Here is a 20,154-nt window from a genome sequence, read left to right as displayed (position 1 = left end):
AAGCAGCTTGTGAAATGGAAGATAGTGGAAGGCTTGTGGCTTTTACTTATCTTTGTGCAAGCTGCACTGCAGAGTATATCCACACTGTGCCTCTTTGAGGCTTGTGTATTGCTTTATAGTTTTGCTTCATTCGTTTGCTTGCTTTCTTTTTCTCGCGAAATAGTGCACTTCAGATGCAGCTTTCTTCTCTTGGTGAGCTTAGTTGCCCCTTTGAATGAGAGAAGTTGTTTTTGAGAGGGTATGACTGAGGGAAGCAAGTTAGAGGTTCTTGGTTGCAATGACTGTAAGGCTGTTGATGTGTCTGCAAGAAAATTTTGTGGCAGAACATTCCTTGGATGATGGGTCACAGCCACTGGAGTGCAGAAAGTTTACAACTAAGGTGTGGTCGGTGCCGATTAAACAAAATCAAATACTTCATGCCATCACCTTGAGAGGGGGTGGCACGGCTTTGACGGGCTGAGAAATGGAAAAAAAAAAAAAAATAAAAAAAAAAAACCTTTCTGAAAGTGACATTTTCTAACTACAATCCTTGTACATACCTACCAACTGGATCATTCATTCCACTCTATAAGGTGCAAATGAGCTGAATATACTATAGCCAAACATATTGAAGGACAAACAGTGCAAAAGGCCAACACAGGACAATAATAATAATTGGTTCACAGAAAAGGACAGGTGCAGTATCTGTCACACTTGTTCTGTAGACACCTGAACTGTCTCATAAGGGAAGAGAGGGAAGGTGGGAGTGAAAGTGGAAAGAAAGGGGTGCCCTAATGGAGTGCTCTGGAGTAATTTCGACCACCTGGGGATCTTTAACGTGCACTGACATCGCACAGCACTGATTCGCAACTGAAAGTTTATTCAATGAAAGCAGCACAATTTATAGAAAAAGTTTCCAACCTGTTCACATATAGACAAACCAAAAGCATGTTTTGCTACGTGGGATCAGGGCATGCAAACTCACTATCATGTAGTAAAATATACTGCTTGGTGACACACAACCTTGTTTTTTTCTTAGTGTGGTAGTCTTCCATAATCTTGTGTTAAGCCGGTCGGGTGCTTGTACAGAAAATCAGAGTAGTGGAAGGAAGGAAGACAAGATTCGCAGTCACGGACATGGCCAAATTAAGTTAGTAGATTTGTTAGCGGCCAAGTTATTTGCATGTTCTTTCTGCATGCTTAGGTTCTGCTCCTGTGTTTGTCTTTTGCTCTGTTTGCCCTTCAATATGAATAAATACTATGTTTTTTCTTGTTTTCTTAAAACACAAATTTTCGATTGGTTGGTTTATGGGGTTTAACGTCCCAAAGCGACTCGGGCTGTAAGAGGCGCCGTAGTGAAGGGCTTTGAAAATTTCGACCACCTGGGGCTCTTTAATGTGCACTGACATCGCACAGCACACGGGCGCCTTGCTTTTTGACTCCATCAAAAAGCGGCCACCGCGGCCAGAATATTTGATGGTTTGCTAGTTTACAAGAAGGATATTTTTGCGTCTAGAGCAGATAAAGGAATACATTTTATTGCAGCATGCTCTGAAATGATAAATCAATACCGTGTTGGTAACAGATTTCTCACTCTTTTTTTGCTACTTTTTTATGTGTTTTAATTCTCCATTAACCATTTTTCCCTAGCAGAAAAGGCAAGCCAACACGAAGTGAACCCGCTGTCCACCTAACCTGCAAGCGTACGTAGCCTGCAGGTTAAGTGGAGAGCGGGTTCGCTTCGTGTTGATTCGCCTTTATTCTGGGCTAGATGGCTCTGTCGACAAGAATGCTCATCATCTCTGCTCATTCGTGCTGCTGCTATAAAGAAATATAAAATTCCACCTAAACTATTGTGCTGCAAAGCATTTTACTTATGATTGTAATTATGTGCGCATTAGATAAATGGTCTTTTGTTAATTTTTGTCATAAAGGAGAAATGAAATAATATAATTAAGAACTGGAATATGCACAGCACCTCGCAACAACAAAAAAAAGTACAGAATAGAGAAAAGGATCAACTGTCACTTGCGTTCTCCAATGAAATTGCTATGAATAGCGAATTCATTCCACTTTAAGCTATCATCAACACTGCAACAAGCAGAAAACGACTTTATAAGCATTGAGAAAGCTTTGAATATTGCATGAGTTGAAATGTAACTAAATTCAGCACATAAGTCAAACTTTTGATGCCTACTCCGTAAGGGGAAGCCATAAGCACTTCTATAGAATGGCAATATGCATTCAGTTTTATATTTATGTTTAGTTTACATAGTGCAATACGTTTTAGTAATTGATGTTTATAAAGTAGTTAGGATTATTTTTAGGAGAATTCGATAAATATCAAAGGTGTGGTAGTTTTTTAAATTTCAGTCATAGTTGTCCTTTTTTTTTGGTAAATTTGAATTTTGGCCGATTTCAAAATAAAACTGAGAGATAAAAAAAGTCTAGAGCTTTCAATTTTTGCAGGAATAGAGAACTAGTCCTGGATAATGCAGGGAAAAAGTTTCAAATGCGTCGTGCCAGAATGTAGGGCTGAATATTGACAATTTTCAAAACCAGCGCTCAGTTTTATACCTTTTATATTTTAAAACGAAATACTAAGGGTACACTTTTGTAGGCCATAATATTTCTGAGGTAATGAGGAATCTTAAGAAGGATTTTCATAAAAATCGATGCTATTTTGTTTTTTTTTAAAATTGGAATCAAATTTGTGCCTTTTTGGCTGTTTTCGCGTCTTCGGCGAATTTGATGCATTGTGGAGACAGCTCCCAATTTTGCCTGAAATTAAGGGAAAAATCTGAATAACAAACATAAAAAGATTAATGCTGCCAACATAACGCATCATGTCCATGTTTAGGTTTGAAAATGGACTTTTTTTGTAGTGCATTGCTTTTGGAGCATTGTTAGTGATTTTTTACTAAATCAACTGCAACAGCAAAACATGTTTTTAATAATTCTCATAAAAGTAAAAGTTGCATAGATTTAGTGGGTAAAAAAGAACAAATGACAAATATTTAGTATATTAGCAGCAGGTCTCCAAGCTTGCAACTTTTTGAAATGGCAAAAATGGCGTTATCCACCTGTGGTGACGCATAATTTTTTTCCGAGAAAACTACTCCATATCTTGCAAAACTAAAGCTCATTTCTTTGTGTCAAGACGTTTGCCCACCACGTATAAAAATTTAATTGAAAACAAAAAATGTTCATGGGACCTCTATTATCATTCTTATCTGAGCACACCCATGAGGATGCACTTTTTAGTGGTTGCTGTTCTGACTAGGTATCACTGATGCCCTATGAGGCATGTGTCTGTTGGTTGAGATGAAAGTGCACTCAAAAGCTGAGCTCTGTTTTTCATTTCTACTAAATTTTTTCTCGCAGTGTATATTTATTCTGCCAGGCATGAATTCATAAGTAACAAATTGTACCATTCTCACTGATGTACCCATCACTTCTTTTCTTTTTTTGCAGGCACTGAACTCATTTTGTAGCTCCAGCAGTGTCTTGGCTAAAAGCTTGGTGCGAGTTTTTCATAATGTTCCTGTTTACCGAGAAGTTGCTGCTCTCTTTCTTGGTGCGTGGGAGGACTTGGGGAGAGTCACAGCAGCAGCAAGTGCTGCAGTAAAAACAGAGACTCTGATGACACTCCAGGATGTCCTCAACAAACTGGAGGGTGAAGCTCCAGGGGATGAATCAGCTGCGCTCACGGAGAGCATTCAGGTGTTTGCTACAATCTTTTGAAGGGGTCACTGCATGCCCGAGTCTCGAATTAAGTAACAATGGGCTTTGACAAGGTGCCTCTCAGTGTCTAGACTAGTTCAAGTCCTGGCCCATGTTTAAATCATCCACAAGAGTGATGATGAATAAGTCTTTTACCAAATGGAGCAAAGTAAGGGGAGTGAGAAACTGGGGGAGCCTGTCAACAAATACAATGTAGAAGCGCTGCTGTAGACATAATGGCCAAGCCATTCTTTTAATGTGGTAGCATGCTATGTACACGTTAGTAAATTGCACCAATGGAACTAAAATACATCGCTTGCCATTTCCTGGGTGATTGATGGCACAGATACAACTTTTCAGCAGAATGACATAGTGCAAAGCCTCAGCACTATTTTGCCCAATGTCAAAAAACATTAACAGCTGAAGCTGTTGAAGAATACTGTAGTTTTACCATGAGGTTTTGGATGTATGCTAGTGAAGTGACCGATATGTCTACTAGGCATGGCGTTCAGGTGTTCTGTGCATTGGTCCCCGTGATAAGCGTGCTAAATGTGCATCAACAACAGAAGTCTGGAAGCTTGGCCTCATTATGTCTGTAAAAGCAGTGCTACTGATATTAGCTTGCGCAGAGTTGGAGGATGGCAGGGAGGACATGTTAGTAGTTCTAATATTAATGATTAAAGTCCTTGAATATACTGGCTTGTGTTCTGAGCATGTGGCCTTCATGTGAGAGGTTACCACCTTATCTAATGACTGCCCACTGCAGCCTATAAAAAGCGTTGCCCATCAAAAATATGCAGCGGTTGCAGTGGCTGCAACTTCACAGCATCATTTTTCCCATGTGCTGTAGCTGTATCTGACTTTTTTCATTAGTTAGTTTGCCTCTGCTCGCATTGTTTACCCTCTGAGAACTTGAGCGAAGTTTTGCTGAGGTGTGCTTGCCTAACGCTGGAAGTGTGTGCAGTTTATATGATTTGGGTGGTAACATTACCTACATTTCTTTTTACATCAATGGATTTCATTTATTGTTTCACAGCAAAAAAGAAAAAAAAACTCACACACACACATTAAAGAGATCGCCTTTTCATGTTAATTTGTATAAGGTCCAAGCTGGAATTACGGCTTGCGACGACTGTACACAGCTGAAGCTCGGTTTCGGGAAGCTCATGAGGAACCAAAATCTTGTTAATACAGTATGACACATAAATGTGCCATGGATGCGGATTATATATTATAAAATCAATACTCTTTGAATGATGCTTGAAGAACGTACTCTGCAGTTATCCTGTGGCACTTGTGTTCATGGGATACTTGTGATCAAGAGTTCTTTTGAATTTTTGTGCGAGTTTACTATTATGTTATCGTTATATCACCTGCAGCCCGTGAGTCAGTTTTAAATTGTCCGGGATTTTGCAAGGAGCTTCAGTGCTTGGCATGCTGGTATGGAAAAAATTAGTGGTTGAACCAGGCTACACCTTAGAAGGTTCAGCGAGAGTCGTCATTGGACGCTAATTTCACACTGAGGCGGCAGCAATGTGGCATTGATGCTTTACACCCTTTTTGCTGCATAGCCTTGTGAGCCTCAGCTCCATATAAAATTGTAGCTCTTTCTGACTTTCTCCTTTTTTGCTACTTTCCCGACGGTTTTGTATTCAGCGTAATTTTTTTTATGGTGTGAACAGTGTAGACCTTTTTCGGCAAAGCCCTGCATGTGTGATTTTGTGGGAGGGGTCACCTTTTGGTAGATGCACCTTTTACATACCTTAGTTATGCAACATCAAAGAAAAAATGTCTTGATATTTAAAAAAAAATAAAATTCTAAATACTGTGCAAATTTGGAATTCATTGTGGTTATAATCATGACTGAGTGAAAATTCTTGATAGATAATTGCCCTCAGAACTTTAATGTCCATGTTTGAGCATAGCAAACTGAACAAGGGTTGAGGGGTAGCGTCTGTCTGCAAGCCAGCGTTTTGACAGGCGGACTTGTCTTTGTTTGGGCAGAGAGAAGTCCTCTTGTTGAGGCGTTGGCTTTCGAACTGAGGCTCCCATTCTGTGTAGACATCTTTACCTTCTGTTCGAGCACGTTTCACCATCATAACACATTCCATTTGTGTTGCTATACATGCATGTGCTCGCTGATCTGAGCATGCAATTTTTCAAGTTGTGTGTTTTTTGTTTTCTTGGGCTGAATTTTGATTTTTATTTTCATTTGTTAATGCTGACACACCTATGGTACTATATATTTCATGTAACTGTCTCGGCCTCCTGCCCCTCAGTTTTGTGCCTCAAGGCCTGTATTAAATATTTTGTTAGTTCATTCACCCCCCCCCCCCCCCCCCCCCCTTGTCCACAACAGCCCCAAGCCTTCCTCTACCTATAGAATTTTATTCATTAATTCATTAGTGAAGAAATAAAACATTTGATACATAGTCGCTATGAATGCAGCCTCATTTAATGCCATCACTTCAGAATTTTTTTCTTGAAAAGGACTAATTAACAAGTCAGGACTGATTTAAATGTACAGTTTCATTGTAAGTGTAGTACACCTGGCTGCAGGCACTCAGCACAGCCATTTGGATGAACAAGCATACCAGGCAATTGTTTTCAGTCGTTTACAAACTTTTATGTTAAAACAAAAACATACGTCCATGCGGCCTATGAAGATGGGTTTTACAGCAAAGCAGACATTATTTATAGAACTGAATGATTTTGCGGCTGATTAACTAAAATTAGCCAATACTCTTTTTTTTTTTTTTTTTTTTTTTTTTTTTTTTTTTTTTTTTTTTTTTTTTTTACGGGTTGATATTATAATGCAGAATAAAATGTCACCATGAAAGGTGAGCCCTGTTCTTAAATTTTCCTAACAGTGTCTGTCAAAATGGTGAATGTCAAAATTATGTATTAGAACCCCGCCGGGGTGGCGCAGTGGTTACGGCGCTCGACTACTGTTCCCAAGGGCGCGGGATCGAATCCCGGCCTCGGCGGCAGCTTCTCGATGGAGGCAAAAAGCAAGGCACCCATGTGCTGTGCGATGTCAGTGCACGTTAAAGAACCCCAGGTGGTCGAAATTTTCGGAGTCCTCCACTACGGCGTCTCTCATAGCCTGAGTCGCTTTGGGACGTTAAACCCCACAGACCAAACCAACCAAAATTATGTATTAGAAAGCTCGTTGAATTGACTTTCTTGCATTTGATTATTTTATAATCACATAGTTATGCATGGTAATGTTATCTAAATCATGTTAACTTCAACATTATGGAATATACAAACAGTGTCTATATTCGATGCATAAATATGATAAACTGCAGATTTTAAATGTGCAATGCCAAAAAGCCAATTCAGTGACTTCCAAACGTGCATTTTTGATGTTTGACATGTCAAACCACACTGTTAAGTAATAAAATTTAGGAGTGGGGCTCACCTTTAATGTTCATGTCCTTCAGTTTAGCAGAGTAATAATGTGTCTTATATAATATTGCCCCTTAAGATCAAAAGTAATATAGTTGTTTACTTAATTTTATTTAATACTTATCTAATCATCATGCCCTGTCTAGTACATATGTCCACCTTGCTGTAAAACTCCAGACCACACACAGACATCTCTTGTACTCTTCAAAATACAAGGTTGTAAACAGTTAACAAATTGCACTGTGCTCTTGACTCACAGGCGCCTATTCGGAGATTGGTGGTTCCGGCAGTCTGTAAGTACCAGTGGCGAATCAGCTTGCTTAGAACATCTCTGTGGGTTCTTATATCAAAGGCCAAAATCATAACCAGGGCGCCCCACACTTCCTAGTGTATCTCAAGCACGGCACGTGTGTTTGATTTGCACACTTACACCACTGTTTCCCAAATGATTGCTGGTGGCAGTCATTTTTATTGCTTTCTGTGCCACATGGGTGCCACTACTCTTGCACACCAGCCAGTATATTCTAGGCACTGTGTCCATGCCAAGCCAATCATGGTCTCGACATGACTAAGCAGGACAAGCTTCTTTGCTTTCCCTGTTCTGCGGCACGAGGCAAGCCACAGAAAATGATCCTGAGGGCCATTCATTGTGAAAGCAGCACAGATTTTTCTGCTGGTGTGTTCATACCTTTACAGCTCTTCCTTAGCAATCATCATTTTTGTGCAGTCTGGGAAAATTTGTTTATAGTACTAAAGCGTCCTTGCCAGTGTGTCAGAAGAAAAATAGCCTTATTGTATGGCAATGTTCAGATCTAGATTTAATGTGAAATTTCTGCACTCTTGCAGGAACCTACATTGTAATAGGTTTACCATGTTTCCAAGGGGAGGCTGATTTTTGGCTGCCTCTTCCTTTTACTGAAGGCTTGTATTTGCAGGCTGTGGGCTCGTGCTTGGGATCTTATCTGGAACTGCAAGTTCAATTTTCTTACTCTGCTTGGAAGGCATTGAGCAAAATTTCCAAAAGCTTTCCTCAAGACAGAAATTCTAGCAAGTCTGCAGCTTCAAAATCGTCAGCTGAGCTTGCAGCCACTATTAAGAAGCACTTCGCGAGCTTGTTGCACAAATTGGGAGCCAGTACAAAACAGGTGTGTATCAGTTTTGTATGCTGCAACTGTTCTGTGCATAAATATAGGACCATGAATATTATATTCACTAGAGGGGAACAAGAAATGGGACCGAAATTGACGCGTATATGTAACTTTTGTGCTGCTTTCAGAACTCCCATTTTATCTCAAGGTGGCTGTTATAGCTGCTGAGCAATTAAAAATAAATGCTCTATAAATTTATCTCTGAAGCATTAAATAATTAAAGAGGCTGCATAAGTTATTTTTGCAAGCCTTGTTTTATTCAGTGATGCTATGTATTTCTTTTACATGTTAGTGTAAGGGACCTCTTGCAGAAATGCTGGTGTTGCAACCGTCAGCACAGTTTGTCTCGTGAGTAGCTATTCCTGATTGGTCGACAGGATCATGTCACAAACACGTGACCTTAAGCGGGAACTTCAAACACTTCTCGGTGCCCACGTTAAACATGTTGTCAAGTGTGAAATGAAAGGGACTTTAACATGGCACATAATATGAAGTAAAGATTGCTACATGTCTCAAATGGATTAACTTTTAAAGTAATTGATTTCGTTGTAAGGAAAATTTCAAGTGCTAGGCAGGATTTGCACCCATGACCTTTACAAAGTTTGTGAAACAGACAAGCTACTCCATGCAAGGCATGCTTGTGTGGCTTGGAACAAGCAGAGGTTTATATCTGTGTCGCATGGTCTTTTACATGTAGTATCTTATGGCTGTATGCTAATGAATGTGTGTGCAATCGGAGACCACCACAGGCCGCTGTCATGTCATGCCCTGAAGGCAGAGCTTAAGTGCCCTCTATTATTTTTTTTTTTAATGTCCTGCACTCATGGAAATAAAAAGAGATGGCAGCTTTTATATTTACTTAAAATTGTTTTTTTGTAAAAGCAATTTTTAAGAGCACATGTACTAGTGCCCCTAAAATAAAACGGAGCACACGAACGAACAAAATTTTGTTTTGCAGCGTGCCCTGCAAGCGGATGCGCATGTGTATAGCTTGGGTGCACGTGGGTCACCCGGATGTTCAGCTTGACACTTTTTGTATTCGCCTCATTAGCAGCTTGGACTAAGGAAAGCACTTTTTCCACAGGCCTGTCCATGCTCTGTTTTGTTTTGGGGGCACTAGTACATAGAAAAATCAACGGCTTTATTGCACTCGTCAACGTTGCAGTATTCAAGTGCAAAAACAATGAATCTTCCGTCGGTCATTAGAATTGTCAATTGTTACAAAATATCAAAGGTGGACGACGGCACTCGCTGGAAAAATGAAACTTGAGGAAGTCAACCTTAAAGTTTATCTCGTCTTTTTTAGTCGCCAACCGATTTTTTGGACCTTCTAGGGGCAGGAAATGCGTCCGAAAACCAGGCAGTCTGCAAAAACTAATTCACATTAAAAACGTCCCTGCAGTTAGGCGGCTTGAAAAACTGGTCACGCTGTTTCTGCGGGAAAACCACGCAATGGTCGAAGCGGCGCAATGTTTTAAGAGGCGCCGGACACCGGCAAATCTCTGCTCCCACGGGACTACGTCAACGTTTTTTCCTTCGCGTGAGAAAAAAAAAAGGCGGTGGTGACTGTCTCCTCAAGAGCAGCGAAAGTAGTCTGCTGTTTGCGTTGTTTAAAAGAAAAATGATGCTGTGAGCTCCAACAACCGTCCGGAGTTGCAACACGTCTTGGAGTTGGAATGCAAAGCTTTCTTGGAGATCATGTCACGGCCAGACTCGAGCAGTGGCTGTGTGCACTTCCGAAACGACTCATCGCTGCCGCCACCGCTAGAGTCTGGCCATGGTCACGTAGGATGCCCTAGTGTATTGAAAAATGAAGTAAAATCAGCGTCTGTTGTCATCTGATAGCGGGCAGTTTTTGGCGCGCTAGACAGGCATGCAGTTTTTTTTTTTTTTTTTCCTCCATACTCACGCGTCACCCTGTGCTAGCTGACTCGTGCTGCGGCAACCCGTGCCGCTGGCTCTCTCGCTTGCAGCTATACGCAAGCTGTGACGTATGGTCACATGATAGAAGCACGGCTGTACTGACTGACCCATTCCCCCTGGGGCGAAGCTTCGTCGCCTCCCCACCTCCGGCAGATGCCAGCGCAATGGAGGCAGCGACAAAGGAGGGAAAAACCAGCTTTGAGAATGAGGCCTGACGGGCGTTGCAATTTGCAGGAGTATGCAGCTAGTGGGGCCTGCTATCGAGAATGCATGCAGTGGAGGTTTGATGTTGCAGAAAAACAAAAAGGCAGCAGTATTGTGGCAGTTTTTCATGGCTTTTGACCTGCAATCGAGAGAAAACGTTCAGAAAATCGAAGGAAAAAGTTCAAACATTCGAAATTTTGAAATACATCCGAAATACATTGAACGCATGACTGGGCCACGGCAAAGTCCAGATAATCAGGCAGGTCCAGAAAATCTGGCATCCGAAAAATCAGTTGGCGACTGTACCTCGTTAATTGCTAAATCTACTGTTGGAGAAAAGTAAGAATATATTGTCATATTCTGGTAGTTCTCACCACGTGTTGACTGTAACAAGAGCAGAATTCGCGGTTTAGGCAGATATTTGTTTTAAATTATGAAGGAAGTCTGGTCTGATCGGATGGTAGGGCCATGGTATGTTCTCTCGTTGCGGCTAGCGTGGAAGCGGCCTGGGAGTGTCTAAAGTGACTATACTATATTTCATGACTATGCCGCAGCATTATTTTTGTTCATATTGACTCAAAGTTCATTTTTCTCTCTTTTAATAAACTACAGCTACTTCTGTTGTTTATACTTCCTTCAGCATTCTTTAAAATTCCTTATAAAAAGCTTTTAAAGACCGATTCTACTGCTCTTCAGCACTGATGTGGCAAGTATCTGTGACAGATATCACCAGTTTGTTTAAAACTGCTTTATCACCCTGAATTATATCTGTACAACAAAACCTGTGAACAAAATCTGTCAATCTTGGTTAACTGCCATCAGCATTGCCATTGCACAATGCCTAAGCGGCGCTGCAGGCGTCATGTTCATATTGTTGCATAGAGTTCCTGTCTGATTATATATTGTGTTCCCAACGTCAGAGAGAGTGAGACTACCTATTTATAAATTAAGTCTTAAATTGTTCTGCTATGTTTCTCAGTGCCACAGCCAGGTATTCGTTAATTTGTGAAAGGAGCCTTCGATTGAAGCATGAAAGAAATTGTCGAAAAGTTCTTTTAAAGCAGCCATTTGTATGTATTGTACATTGCAACACCTTGAGCTTATCCGAATTAGCAAGGTCTAATTAACAGATATTTTACTGTATGTTTTTATATGTGGAATCAGCTGCTTACAACAGTGTGGTATGAAACTTTTTTTTTTTTTTTTTCATTCCTCTGCTAAATTGTGAAGTTGCACCTTGAAACTTGCTACTTCATTGCTTTATTTTAAAAACTGCTGCATGATGATCCCTTTTCATTGGGGAAGGCTGAATACAACTTAGACTCGTGCACTGTGCTTGCTGTTTACCAAATATGCATGCTGTACTGTGTACTTTGGTGAGTCAAGTACTTTTTGCTAAAGCAACGGCTTCAATTCTGGTACGAGGAGTATTCAAGGTCTTTCAGTGCCGACCAGATGCAACAAACCTTTATCCAGCAGTGGGCTCATCTCAGCCAATAATGATGCAGTAGATTGTTTTTTTTTAAGCTGTCATTGTTGAAGCTATTCATGTGGAGCGACGTCCTCACTGAAATGCTGTGTTGTTGATCTTTGTAGACATCCCTTCCCAGTGGCATTGTTACGGACAGCCAGCAAAGCCAGTTTTATGTTGAGGGCACCGTACCTGCACCCAGTAGCCTGGCCCCTACACCTGAAGGGCCTCCTAAGCCTGGTGCCAAGACGCTTGGGTGGACGCACACCTCTGAAGAGCTCATGGGGTCTGGCAGTGGTAGCCAGCCAACCGTGCAGCCTGGGCAACCAGGTGACTTTCTTTTTCATGGCCATTGACATGTTAATATTGAACAGGCCCTTGTCCTTGTGGTCAGTGGCACTCAGTTTTGTTGGAATTCTTCTAGTCATAGATTCTCATTTAGATGTTTAGGTCTGAAAAGCTCATTAACGGGCCTTGCTTGTTTTGAGAAAGAAAAAAAAAAGGGTTATTACAACAGTTTTGTAATTTGACAAACAGAAATAGCAAAGCAGATGCATTAAAAGGAGGAAAACTGGTGCTGCGCAGATGAAACTACAATGCAATTATATATAATAGCTGTTCTCACGGTGACAGCTCATTTATGCTTTTAAGCCTTGTTCACACCTTATTGGACTCTGAACATTTTATGAATGTTTGTTCTAAAATGTCTTTTGCTAAGCAGGTGGTCTCAAAGTGGGCTCCATAGAGCCCTGGAGTTTCGTAGTATTCTTTGAGGTTCTCTGAGCAAAAAGTCAATGCATGAAAATACACTGTAGAGTCTCGGTGATACAATTCTTGTTGCAAATTGCTGAAATTACCCAGCTGAAGTACATTGTGTACAATATGCAGAATTTCAGGTGTTCTGAACACACAAACCATGCCCACAGCCTTGAGCACTGTGCGCTGGCCACACATCGTTTACTTTACGATCACCAGCCGCGCTGTACACATCGCGAGCAGTTTGCAGCGGTGCGTGGCCCGCACATTGCCGTCGTCGCAATTGCCTGTCATGCTTTCTTTGCCACCTGAGGTTTGTGAGGGCACACAGCCTACAAATCGACGACGTCCTTATTTCCAGTTGTCCTTATTGCCACATACTATTAGCGGCGGCGCATGCAGTGGGCGCGCACAGCCTGTACATTGTTCACTCCTTGATCACTAGTCATGCTGTACGCACAGGCAGCAGTTTGTAGTGGTGTGCGGAGGCAAAAAAAAATTACCAAATGGGCCTAAAAAAAACTGCCAAAACCATTTGTATCACAGTAATTTTATCTAATGAATGAAACCCAAATGAGAACAACAGTTTTTGCCAGTTTCGTGAAGTGCTTTGCTTTGTGCATACTGTCGGAAACATTCAAGAAGTGCTCCAAAATCGTAACGGCCTACTCTATCATTTTTGCAGTGCGAGGCAGTAGCAGTTGTGTCGCACCACAGAACAGCCCCATAGTGTTTCAAGGATGCTTCAGTGCACAGTCCACTCGGTGAGGCGCATAGTGCAGGAAAAGTGCTTGTGCCCAGCCTGCAATTTCAGCGTACTGGGAGCACCATGTTAATGCTTGCGAATGATATATGCTTAGGCATTAGAACAGAGTCATGGTATCCCAATATAGAAGTAAATGAACACTGACACACCAGGCAGTGTCCGAAACAGCGCAACTTAGTTATATACAGTTGAACCTCGATGTAACAAACTTCAATGTAATGAAATTCTCGATGTAACAAATTTTTTTTATTTCCTAATCTCTGCCCTTTTGAAAACCATGTATTTTTTTCGTGATTTAACGAAGTAATTTTATGTCGCATTTTTTATTTAATGAAGTCCTCATGCATCGCATGCATGTGCCAGCAGCCACCTTGACAATCGGATGAGAACTAAAACTTCAGCCCTGACACACTGCATTTTACATCTGCCCTTTTTATGCGCCAATTTTGCTGGCAGTCTGTAATCTGCGAGCGAAACAAAATGAGGATGACATGGGCGTACTGCCGTGCCAGCGCCAACCATCTTGTGCATACAAAACCCACAGTGCGGAAGTTTTAGGACGCGTTACTGGTCAGTCAGAACAACAAAGCGCTAACCACAAGTACCATATCTACTCGTGTAATGAACCCACTTTTTTTTTTTTTTTTTCAAGAAAAATTGACATGAGTTTGAGGGGAGGGTTCAGTACACAGAAAAGTTGAGATTATTTTTTTTTTTTTTTTGAGTCCACCATCCCAGCCACCAATCGTCAAAGAAAGCACGCGATCAGCCGCAATCATGACGCCGGCTATTATTATCCTTCGCTTCAAAAGGCGCTTGCTGCTATCACACATCCCAGTGATTTCGTGGTAGCGAACAAAGTGTGCCCACCCCAATCGCATGACACGCTAATGCCTAGCCTTTTTTTTTTTTTTTTTTTCCTCCTTCTTTTTTAAGTTCCCAGTGGCAAAAGTAGGAGGTGGGCTCTTATGCAAGTAAATGTGGTACGCGTACGGGGAGCCGAAGCGAAGGTAGCCGCGCCAGCGTGGGCGATGCGGACATACGACTCAGTCTAGTTCACTATAATATGACAGCGTCCCCGTTAAAGTCCCTTGATCAGCTGATCTAAAGACTCATATTAACTCTCGTCTCCATTTGCAAATGTTGGATGATGATGATACCAATGGCGATATCTGGCGGCGGCTTTAAGTACTGGACACTGTGCTTGCTCTTTGCCCTTGAAAATATTATGCGTTCACGTCCATTTGCTATCACTCATTATGTGCCCCTGATATACAAAATAATTTCCGGTGCCCTTTTTAGCACTATTATTGCTAGAATTTCTTGCTTATTTCCTTAAATTGTAATTTACATGTTCTCAGCAGTGTTCCACGAACCTGTTACTTCATTTGGGAAGCTAAAACATAGCAACCTCGATGTAATGAAATTTGTGATTTAAAAAATTTTTCGGCTGCAAGTCGGATTTTGTTATATCGAAGTTCGACTATTTCGGAAATGGGGAGCTTTCGATCATCGTCGTAGCGGCCATAGCGTGTGCAAAGGATGAGGGCACCTCTGTTTCTTGGGATTGATGTTTGGGGGAAGTCTATTTCAGTAATCACTAGCTGTGCAAGTCGTGCTTGACGTGATTCTCTTTCTAAATTAACCGGAGCAAGCTCGCCCATGTCCGGATGAGTGAGTGTTCGATGCCATAGGCTTGCATGGACTGCACACAGCCGGTGATCAACCACTATTACCGATTTTAGGTTTGAATACTAGTTGTGATTTATGCCTTGCTTGCCCACCAGGTCAGGGGTGTGCGCCTCTTTCCGAGTATGATCTCCACTTTCTGCGCTGCTGCCACTTAGAGGCAGCACACTGACAGCAGACATGTAGCACACCCTGCACACACATGCTCCACCTTCATCGCTTCCTACATATCAAGAATCATTGAGATGGATGGTGACCTACCACCAGATGCCATATACGCCTCACCTTCTATTGTTGTTATCGCGTTTGTAAAGCGGCCAGTCCCCAGAAAGTGTCTCGTGCAGGAGCATATGATCAACTGAAGAACGCAGAAAGCGACTTGGTAGTGTCTGCTTTGAATAGACAGGTGGTCGCAAGCGAATGTTTAAAGAACCATTCCTTTTTCTCAAACTTTGCAGTTTCTTTGGCTGCAATATGGCAATGCCACTTACTACGAATGGAATCTGTGTGGGCGTGAAGTTCATTATATGCGGGCTTAACTGTATAGGGAGATTAGTTGTGGGCATGACAAAATTCTCCGACCTTCCAAGCTTCCTGCACACCTTCTTCTGGAGATGCCAGTTTGTGCACGCTGCTGTGTTTGTTCGCCTTCTCCTGCCAGCGTTAAGCGACAACACTGGTAGATGAGACACTGACTGACACTGGGCAAGTACCGCTTTGTCGTGCCTTCATCATGCACCTACTTGTGGAATAACCACGCTGGTCCGTAATCTAGGGCAGGAAGGAAACTGCGACAATCATTCATTTTTGCATCACGCACAGCCAACCAGCAAAACCGAGCCGAAACCAGACAAATTGCTTGGCACAGTGGCTATTGCCTCAGAGAGAGTTGAAGAGACATATGGTGGAAAGAAAGCAGCCAATGCCATTTCCTAGGGGGGATCACATGACATCATCATGACAATGCTTTCGTTTTTGGAAAAGAACAGCACATAAAAGACTAGGGACCAGAAGAAAGGTAGACATAAGACGAGCGCTTGTTCTGTGTCTACATTTCTTCTAGTCCCCAGTCTTTAATGCGCTGTTTTTTGTCCAACAGTGAACCTATACTAATTCGCCCAACTGAATATTCTACTAAGGCATAGTGCTTTTATTTCCTAACAATTTTTACATTTGACCACGACTTATGCCGACACATCACCTCATGATGCACATTGTTCGGCTAATCATGAGAAAACTGATAAACTGACCGAAGCTTGCGCGGGCCAGTTTCCTAAGTGAAAAGTAGCTCAAGTTCCGTGTCGCGAAAAGTACTTTGGCAGCTGCTTTATAGACCAACACCGTGTTTACAAACAAAGGGGGCGCTCGCGGCGCCGCAGCTGACTGGGGGTGAAAAGTAGGGTTAGCGCCCATAGGAATACAGTTTTCTCACTTCACAGTGCACCTGTGATGCCGTTATTCGGTGAAGAGTAACCATGGACATCCCAGAACAGATGTGAAAGTATGAAATCTCATTACCGAGGCGAAATATTTTTAAAACACCATGAAACGTTTGGGGGTGCGAGTTGGGAGGGCGACCTATAGAAACACACATAAACAGAACTTACCGCAACATTCTTCTCGTTTGGCAGAGAACCAGAAGTGGTGACCGGTCATTAAATGTTGGCCAGCGCTTTGAAGAAGTGTGTGACAAAGTATGCTGCGTCATTTCGGAGGCAGTCTACTTTTAAAACTCCCAAAATAATCTGTGTTGTGAATCCGGACACCCCCAAAAGGCTCACTGCAAGCTGGGTGTATATAGCGAATCGGGCAGTTTTTTTTACACTCTGATATGCTGCGGCATGGGGTAAATTCGCTAATTACTGTCGCTCAATTACTGTGCTGAGAGTGGTCCGGCTGGGGCACTTTGCCTATAAATCATCGCCATCACCGTGTGGCTTTGCAGGGCCGTCGTTTCTCCGGGTTTGCGGCGAAACGTGGATTGGGCATTGCTGCATAGCACCGCTAATTTTCGAATTAATGGGGCTGGCACAGGCCGCCGGTTTGAATTATCGGGTCAAATTTACATTGGAAAATACGGTACTGCAGAAAACCTTCGAATTATCCAGGATTTCAGATTAACTGAGTTCAAATTATCGAGGTTTTAGTTTATTATTTTGAAAGCACACCTTTGCTCGCATCTAGGCCAGCCTTGATTTTAAGCTGACAGCCAAAAGTTGTTGGCCAAAAGAGGGAGGGAGGGGGGAGTTTTCACAAGGTAAGCTGACAGTAAAATGAGAAAATTGAGGATGGCAACAGCTACGAAATGGAAACGTTTAGTTTCCAAAAGCTTTCTAGCCTCCTTTTTGCAAACTTCTAACAGCATTCGTATACAATGTGCAGGCTTGGCAAATCAAAGGTTTCCTGCTAAATTCTTGAAGGAAAGAAGCTAACAGTCGGCGAGACCAAGGAAAGCATTGGGGATTGTACTTTGTCCTTTTTTTTTACAACGTGCTGATGGTGGGAACTGAACCTTGGTCTTAGTCTTCCTTGGTCTAGCCGACTGTTGGCTTCTTTCCTTCATATATTATAACGAGCACCCTCATTTCCCCTTCATTTATCTGCTTGTAGCTTACGGGGGGTCTAGGTTCTGGCAGTCTTAAAGCCATAGGTAGCGTAAGAGGGTTCTAGCACAGCTTTCGCCCTCTCTCTTGATCACATTCTACGTGACGCTGGCGGTAACACAGGACGTTCCACGTCCACCGCTGTGGTTGAGGGTGGCGCTGGTGAACACTCTCAAGGTTCGTATACAGACAACATACCCAAGAAAGTAGCAGGTGGGACAGCGGCCGATGTAGCTCAGTTGGAAGAGCACCGGACGCGATATTCGGAGGTCGTGAGTCCGCTTCCCTCCATCGGCACATTGTTTTTCCTTCTACTTTGTGTTTAATTATCTTTCCCCTAAACAGATTGCAGTACTAATTTATGTGAATACCAAAGTAAAAAAAAAAAAAAAAGACAAAGTGCAATCTTCAATGCTTTCCTTGGTCTCGCCGACTGTTGGCTTCTTTCTTTCAGGTATTATAATGAGCACCCTCATTTCCCCTTCATTTATCTGCTGCTAAATTCTTGCTGCTTGAGTTTGCAGCATTGCTCTCAAGTACTTTCATTGGCTACAGCTAGGTCTAGTAACGGGTGCAAAGTTTTATTTCGAATAAATTTTTTTTGGCGGGGGGGGGGGGGGGGGGGGGGGAGGGGGGGACTTGTCCTGCATTCTATTTTTCCACTTTCATTGGGTCGCCATCATGTATTAGGAATTATGTTTGTAAATCCTCATGTCTGAGGGCCCCTAAGAGTTTTGTATCTTGTGATCAGAAAAGTTGTTGACTTAGATTCGAACAAATATGGTATTTTCTACAGTTCCTTGCAATAAACAGTCATTGGACGTTTACATTTACCTCTCATTTCATTATTTGTCGTCCTGTAGCTTTAAAATCTTTCTTAAGTCAGCGTATACCAACTAACCCAGCAAGAGGCTAGTAGATAGTGTTGTAGAAAGGGAAGCTGCATGATGTGTTTATGAACTGTGTTTTGTTGCGCAGAAAGTGGCCTTCTTGGAGTGCTTGACACAGGAGGAGACCTGGAGGATGTGATAAACCTACTTTCTGCTGCTCCACACCCCAGCCCTGCAGCTGGCCCTAAAGGCTTTTTGCGGGAAGCTGCCCTTGCCCTCTGGCCTCCACCTTCAGCCGCTGCTCCAGGCAATTGTAGTGGCAAGCGCACCTGGCCACGGCCAACAAGTGGTGCCCACGGTCTTAGGTAGCTTCTGCATTTCACTTGAGCTCCAAGGGCAGTACAGTTTGCCTGCCCACATGAAGCCATTTTGTGGACTTAACACACTAGCAGGGTGTTGTTTGTGAGCATTTCTAAACTAATGCTGAAGTGAAAGTATTGTGCAGTCGACCCCATGTGTAACGAACACTTGAATGAAGGCACTGTCCTGGTGCACATTTGGGCTGTGGCATAGAGTCTCAAGTAGAGCACTCTCACTTGTACAGGTCTTTGTAGCGGCTAATGTGCAGTTGATGAAAATGCTTGTGCACAGGAAGTGCTGTCCTGCTGTACACTTTACCATACTGCCGTTAAATCTTCATCCTTCATTTAACAAGTCAGTAAAGTCACTTTCAGTGTGCACTTCAGCATGTGCTCCACTGAACCACTCAAGGCCAATGTACAATGTTTCCTTGGGTTAGTTTCGAGCCATCAGTGCCAACAGCGCACTCAAAGGAAGCTGGTTCCACTCTATTTTTGTATGTGGAAAATAAGAGTATTTAAAGAAGTTCGTTTTAGCACGATAAGGACTGGGCGTGACGATATGTACTATTAGGTAATTTTCAAATATTTGGAAAACTCTGGCTAGTTTATGGGGCTCAAGGTCCCAAATCGACTCAGGCTATAAGAGACATTGAAAAACTCTGAATATCACTTTTTGAAGTCTAATACAAATTTACTAGCAAACATTCTATTCATGTTTGGAATTTCAAATATTTGCACACCCCTAGTTTTTGCTATCTATTGTTTTTATTGGTTTATTATTTTTCAGCTCCTGGCCCACAAGGGGCGAAATTTTGTCAATGCGACCTGCGTAGCAATCTGAGTAACCTTTGAGACCCCTGCACTGTACTGTCAGTGTGGTGTCTCCCCCCCCCCCCCCCCCCCGTGGATTCTGTTGCTATCGCAGGTCATCATACACAGGGTTCTAACAGAAATAAAATGTCATGGGCACAAAAATAGCAAAAATTGCTTCGCACAATTTTGACTTTGCAGGTGCCAAGCAATTTTATGCACTCAGTTGTATTCTTCCTCCTTGCTTTCATCAGTTGCTTTTACTTCATCTAGTGCAGAGCGTGATGTCTTTTCTTCTTCATCCATCACAGTGCTTTTGGGATGGACCCGTTTATGTGGAGCAGCTTGGGACAGTTTGACCAGAGAACACTTTGTTCCGGCTTGCCATCTAGTCAAAGTGACTGCATGTCTGGTGGATTCTGGTCATCTGGTGAACGGCAAGGGTACGTTATGAATCATCTAGCTAATTACACTGTTAA

The 20,154-nt window shown here is 42.3% G+C and overlaps 1 protein-coding gene across 4 annotated transcripts in view; it reads left to right on the top strand.

Annotated features, from left to right (window-relative positions):
* Positions 1–20,154, top strand: part of LOC146205849 (uncharacterized) — a 46,995-nt gene that overhangs the window by 4,358 nt on the left and 22,483 nt on the right. For all 4 annotated transcript variants that reach the window (XM_084590495.1, XM_084590494.1, XM_084590496.1 and 1 more), the window contains exons 3-7: positions 3,454–3,702; positions 8,049–8,258; positions 11,985–12,189; positions 18,652–18,868; positions 19,987–20,118. In XM_084590495.1, coding sequence (XP_084446621.1) covers positions 3,454–3,702; positions 8,049–8,258; positions 11,985–12,189; positions 18,652–18,868; positions 19,987–20,118 — 1,013 coding nt within the window. The remainder of the gene's footprint in view (positions 1–3,453; positions 3,703–8,048; positions 8,259–11,984; positions 12,190–18,651; positions 18,869–19,986; positions 20,119–20,154) is intronic.

The sequence above is a fragment of the Amblyomma maculatum genome, chromosome 1, assembly GCF_055883805.1.
Source record: "Amblyomma maculatum isolate TAMU_Amacu chromosome 1, ASM5588380v1, whole genome shotgun sequence".
Taxonomy (NCBI): domain Eukaryota; kingdom Metazoa; phylum Arthropoda; class Arachnida; order Ixodida; family Ixodidae; genus Amblyomma; species Amblyomma maculatum.
The sequence above is the reverse complement of the archived record's forward strand: the minus strand, read 5'-3'. Positions and strand labels throughout refer to the sequence as shown.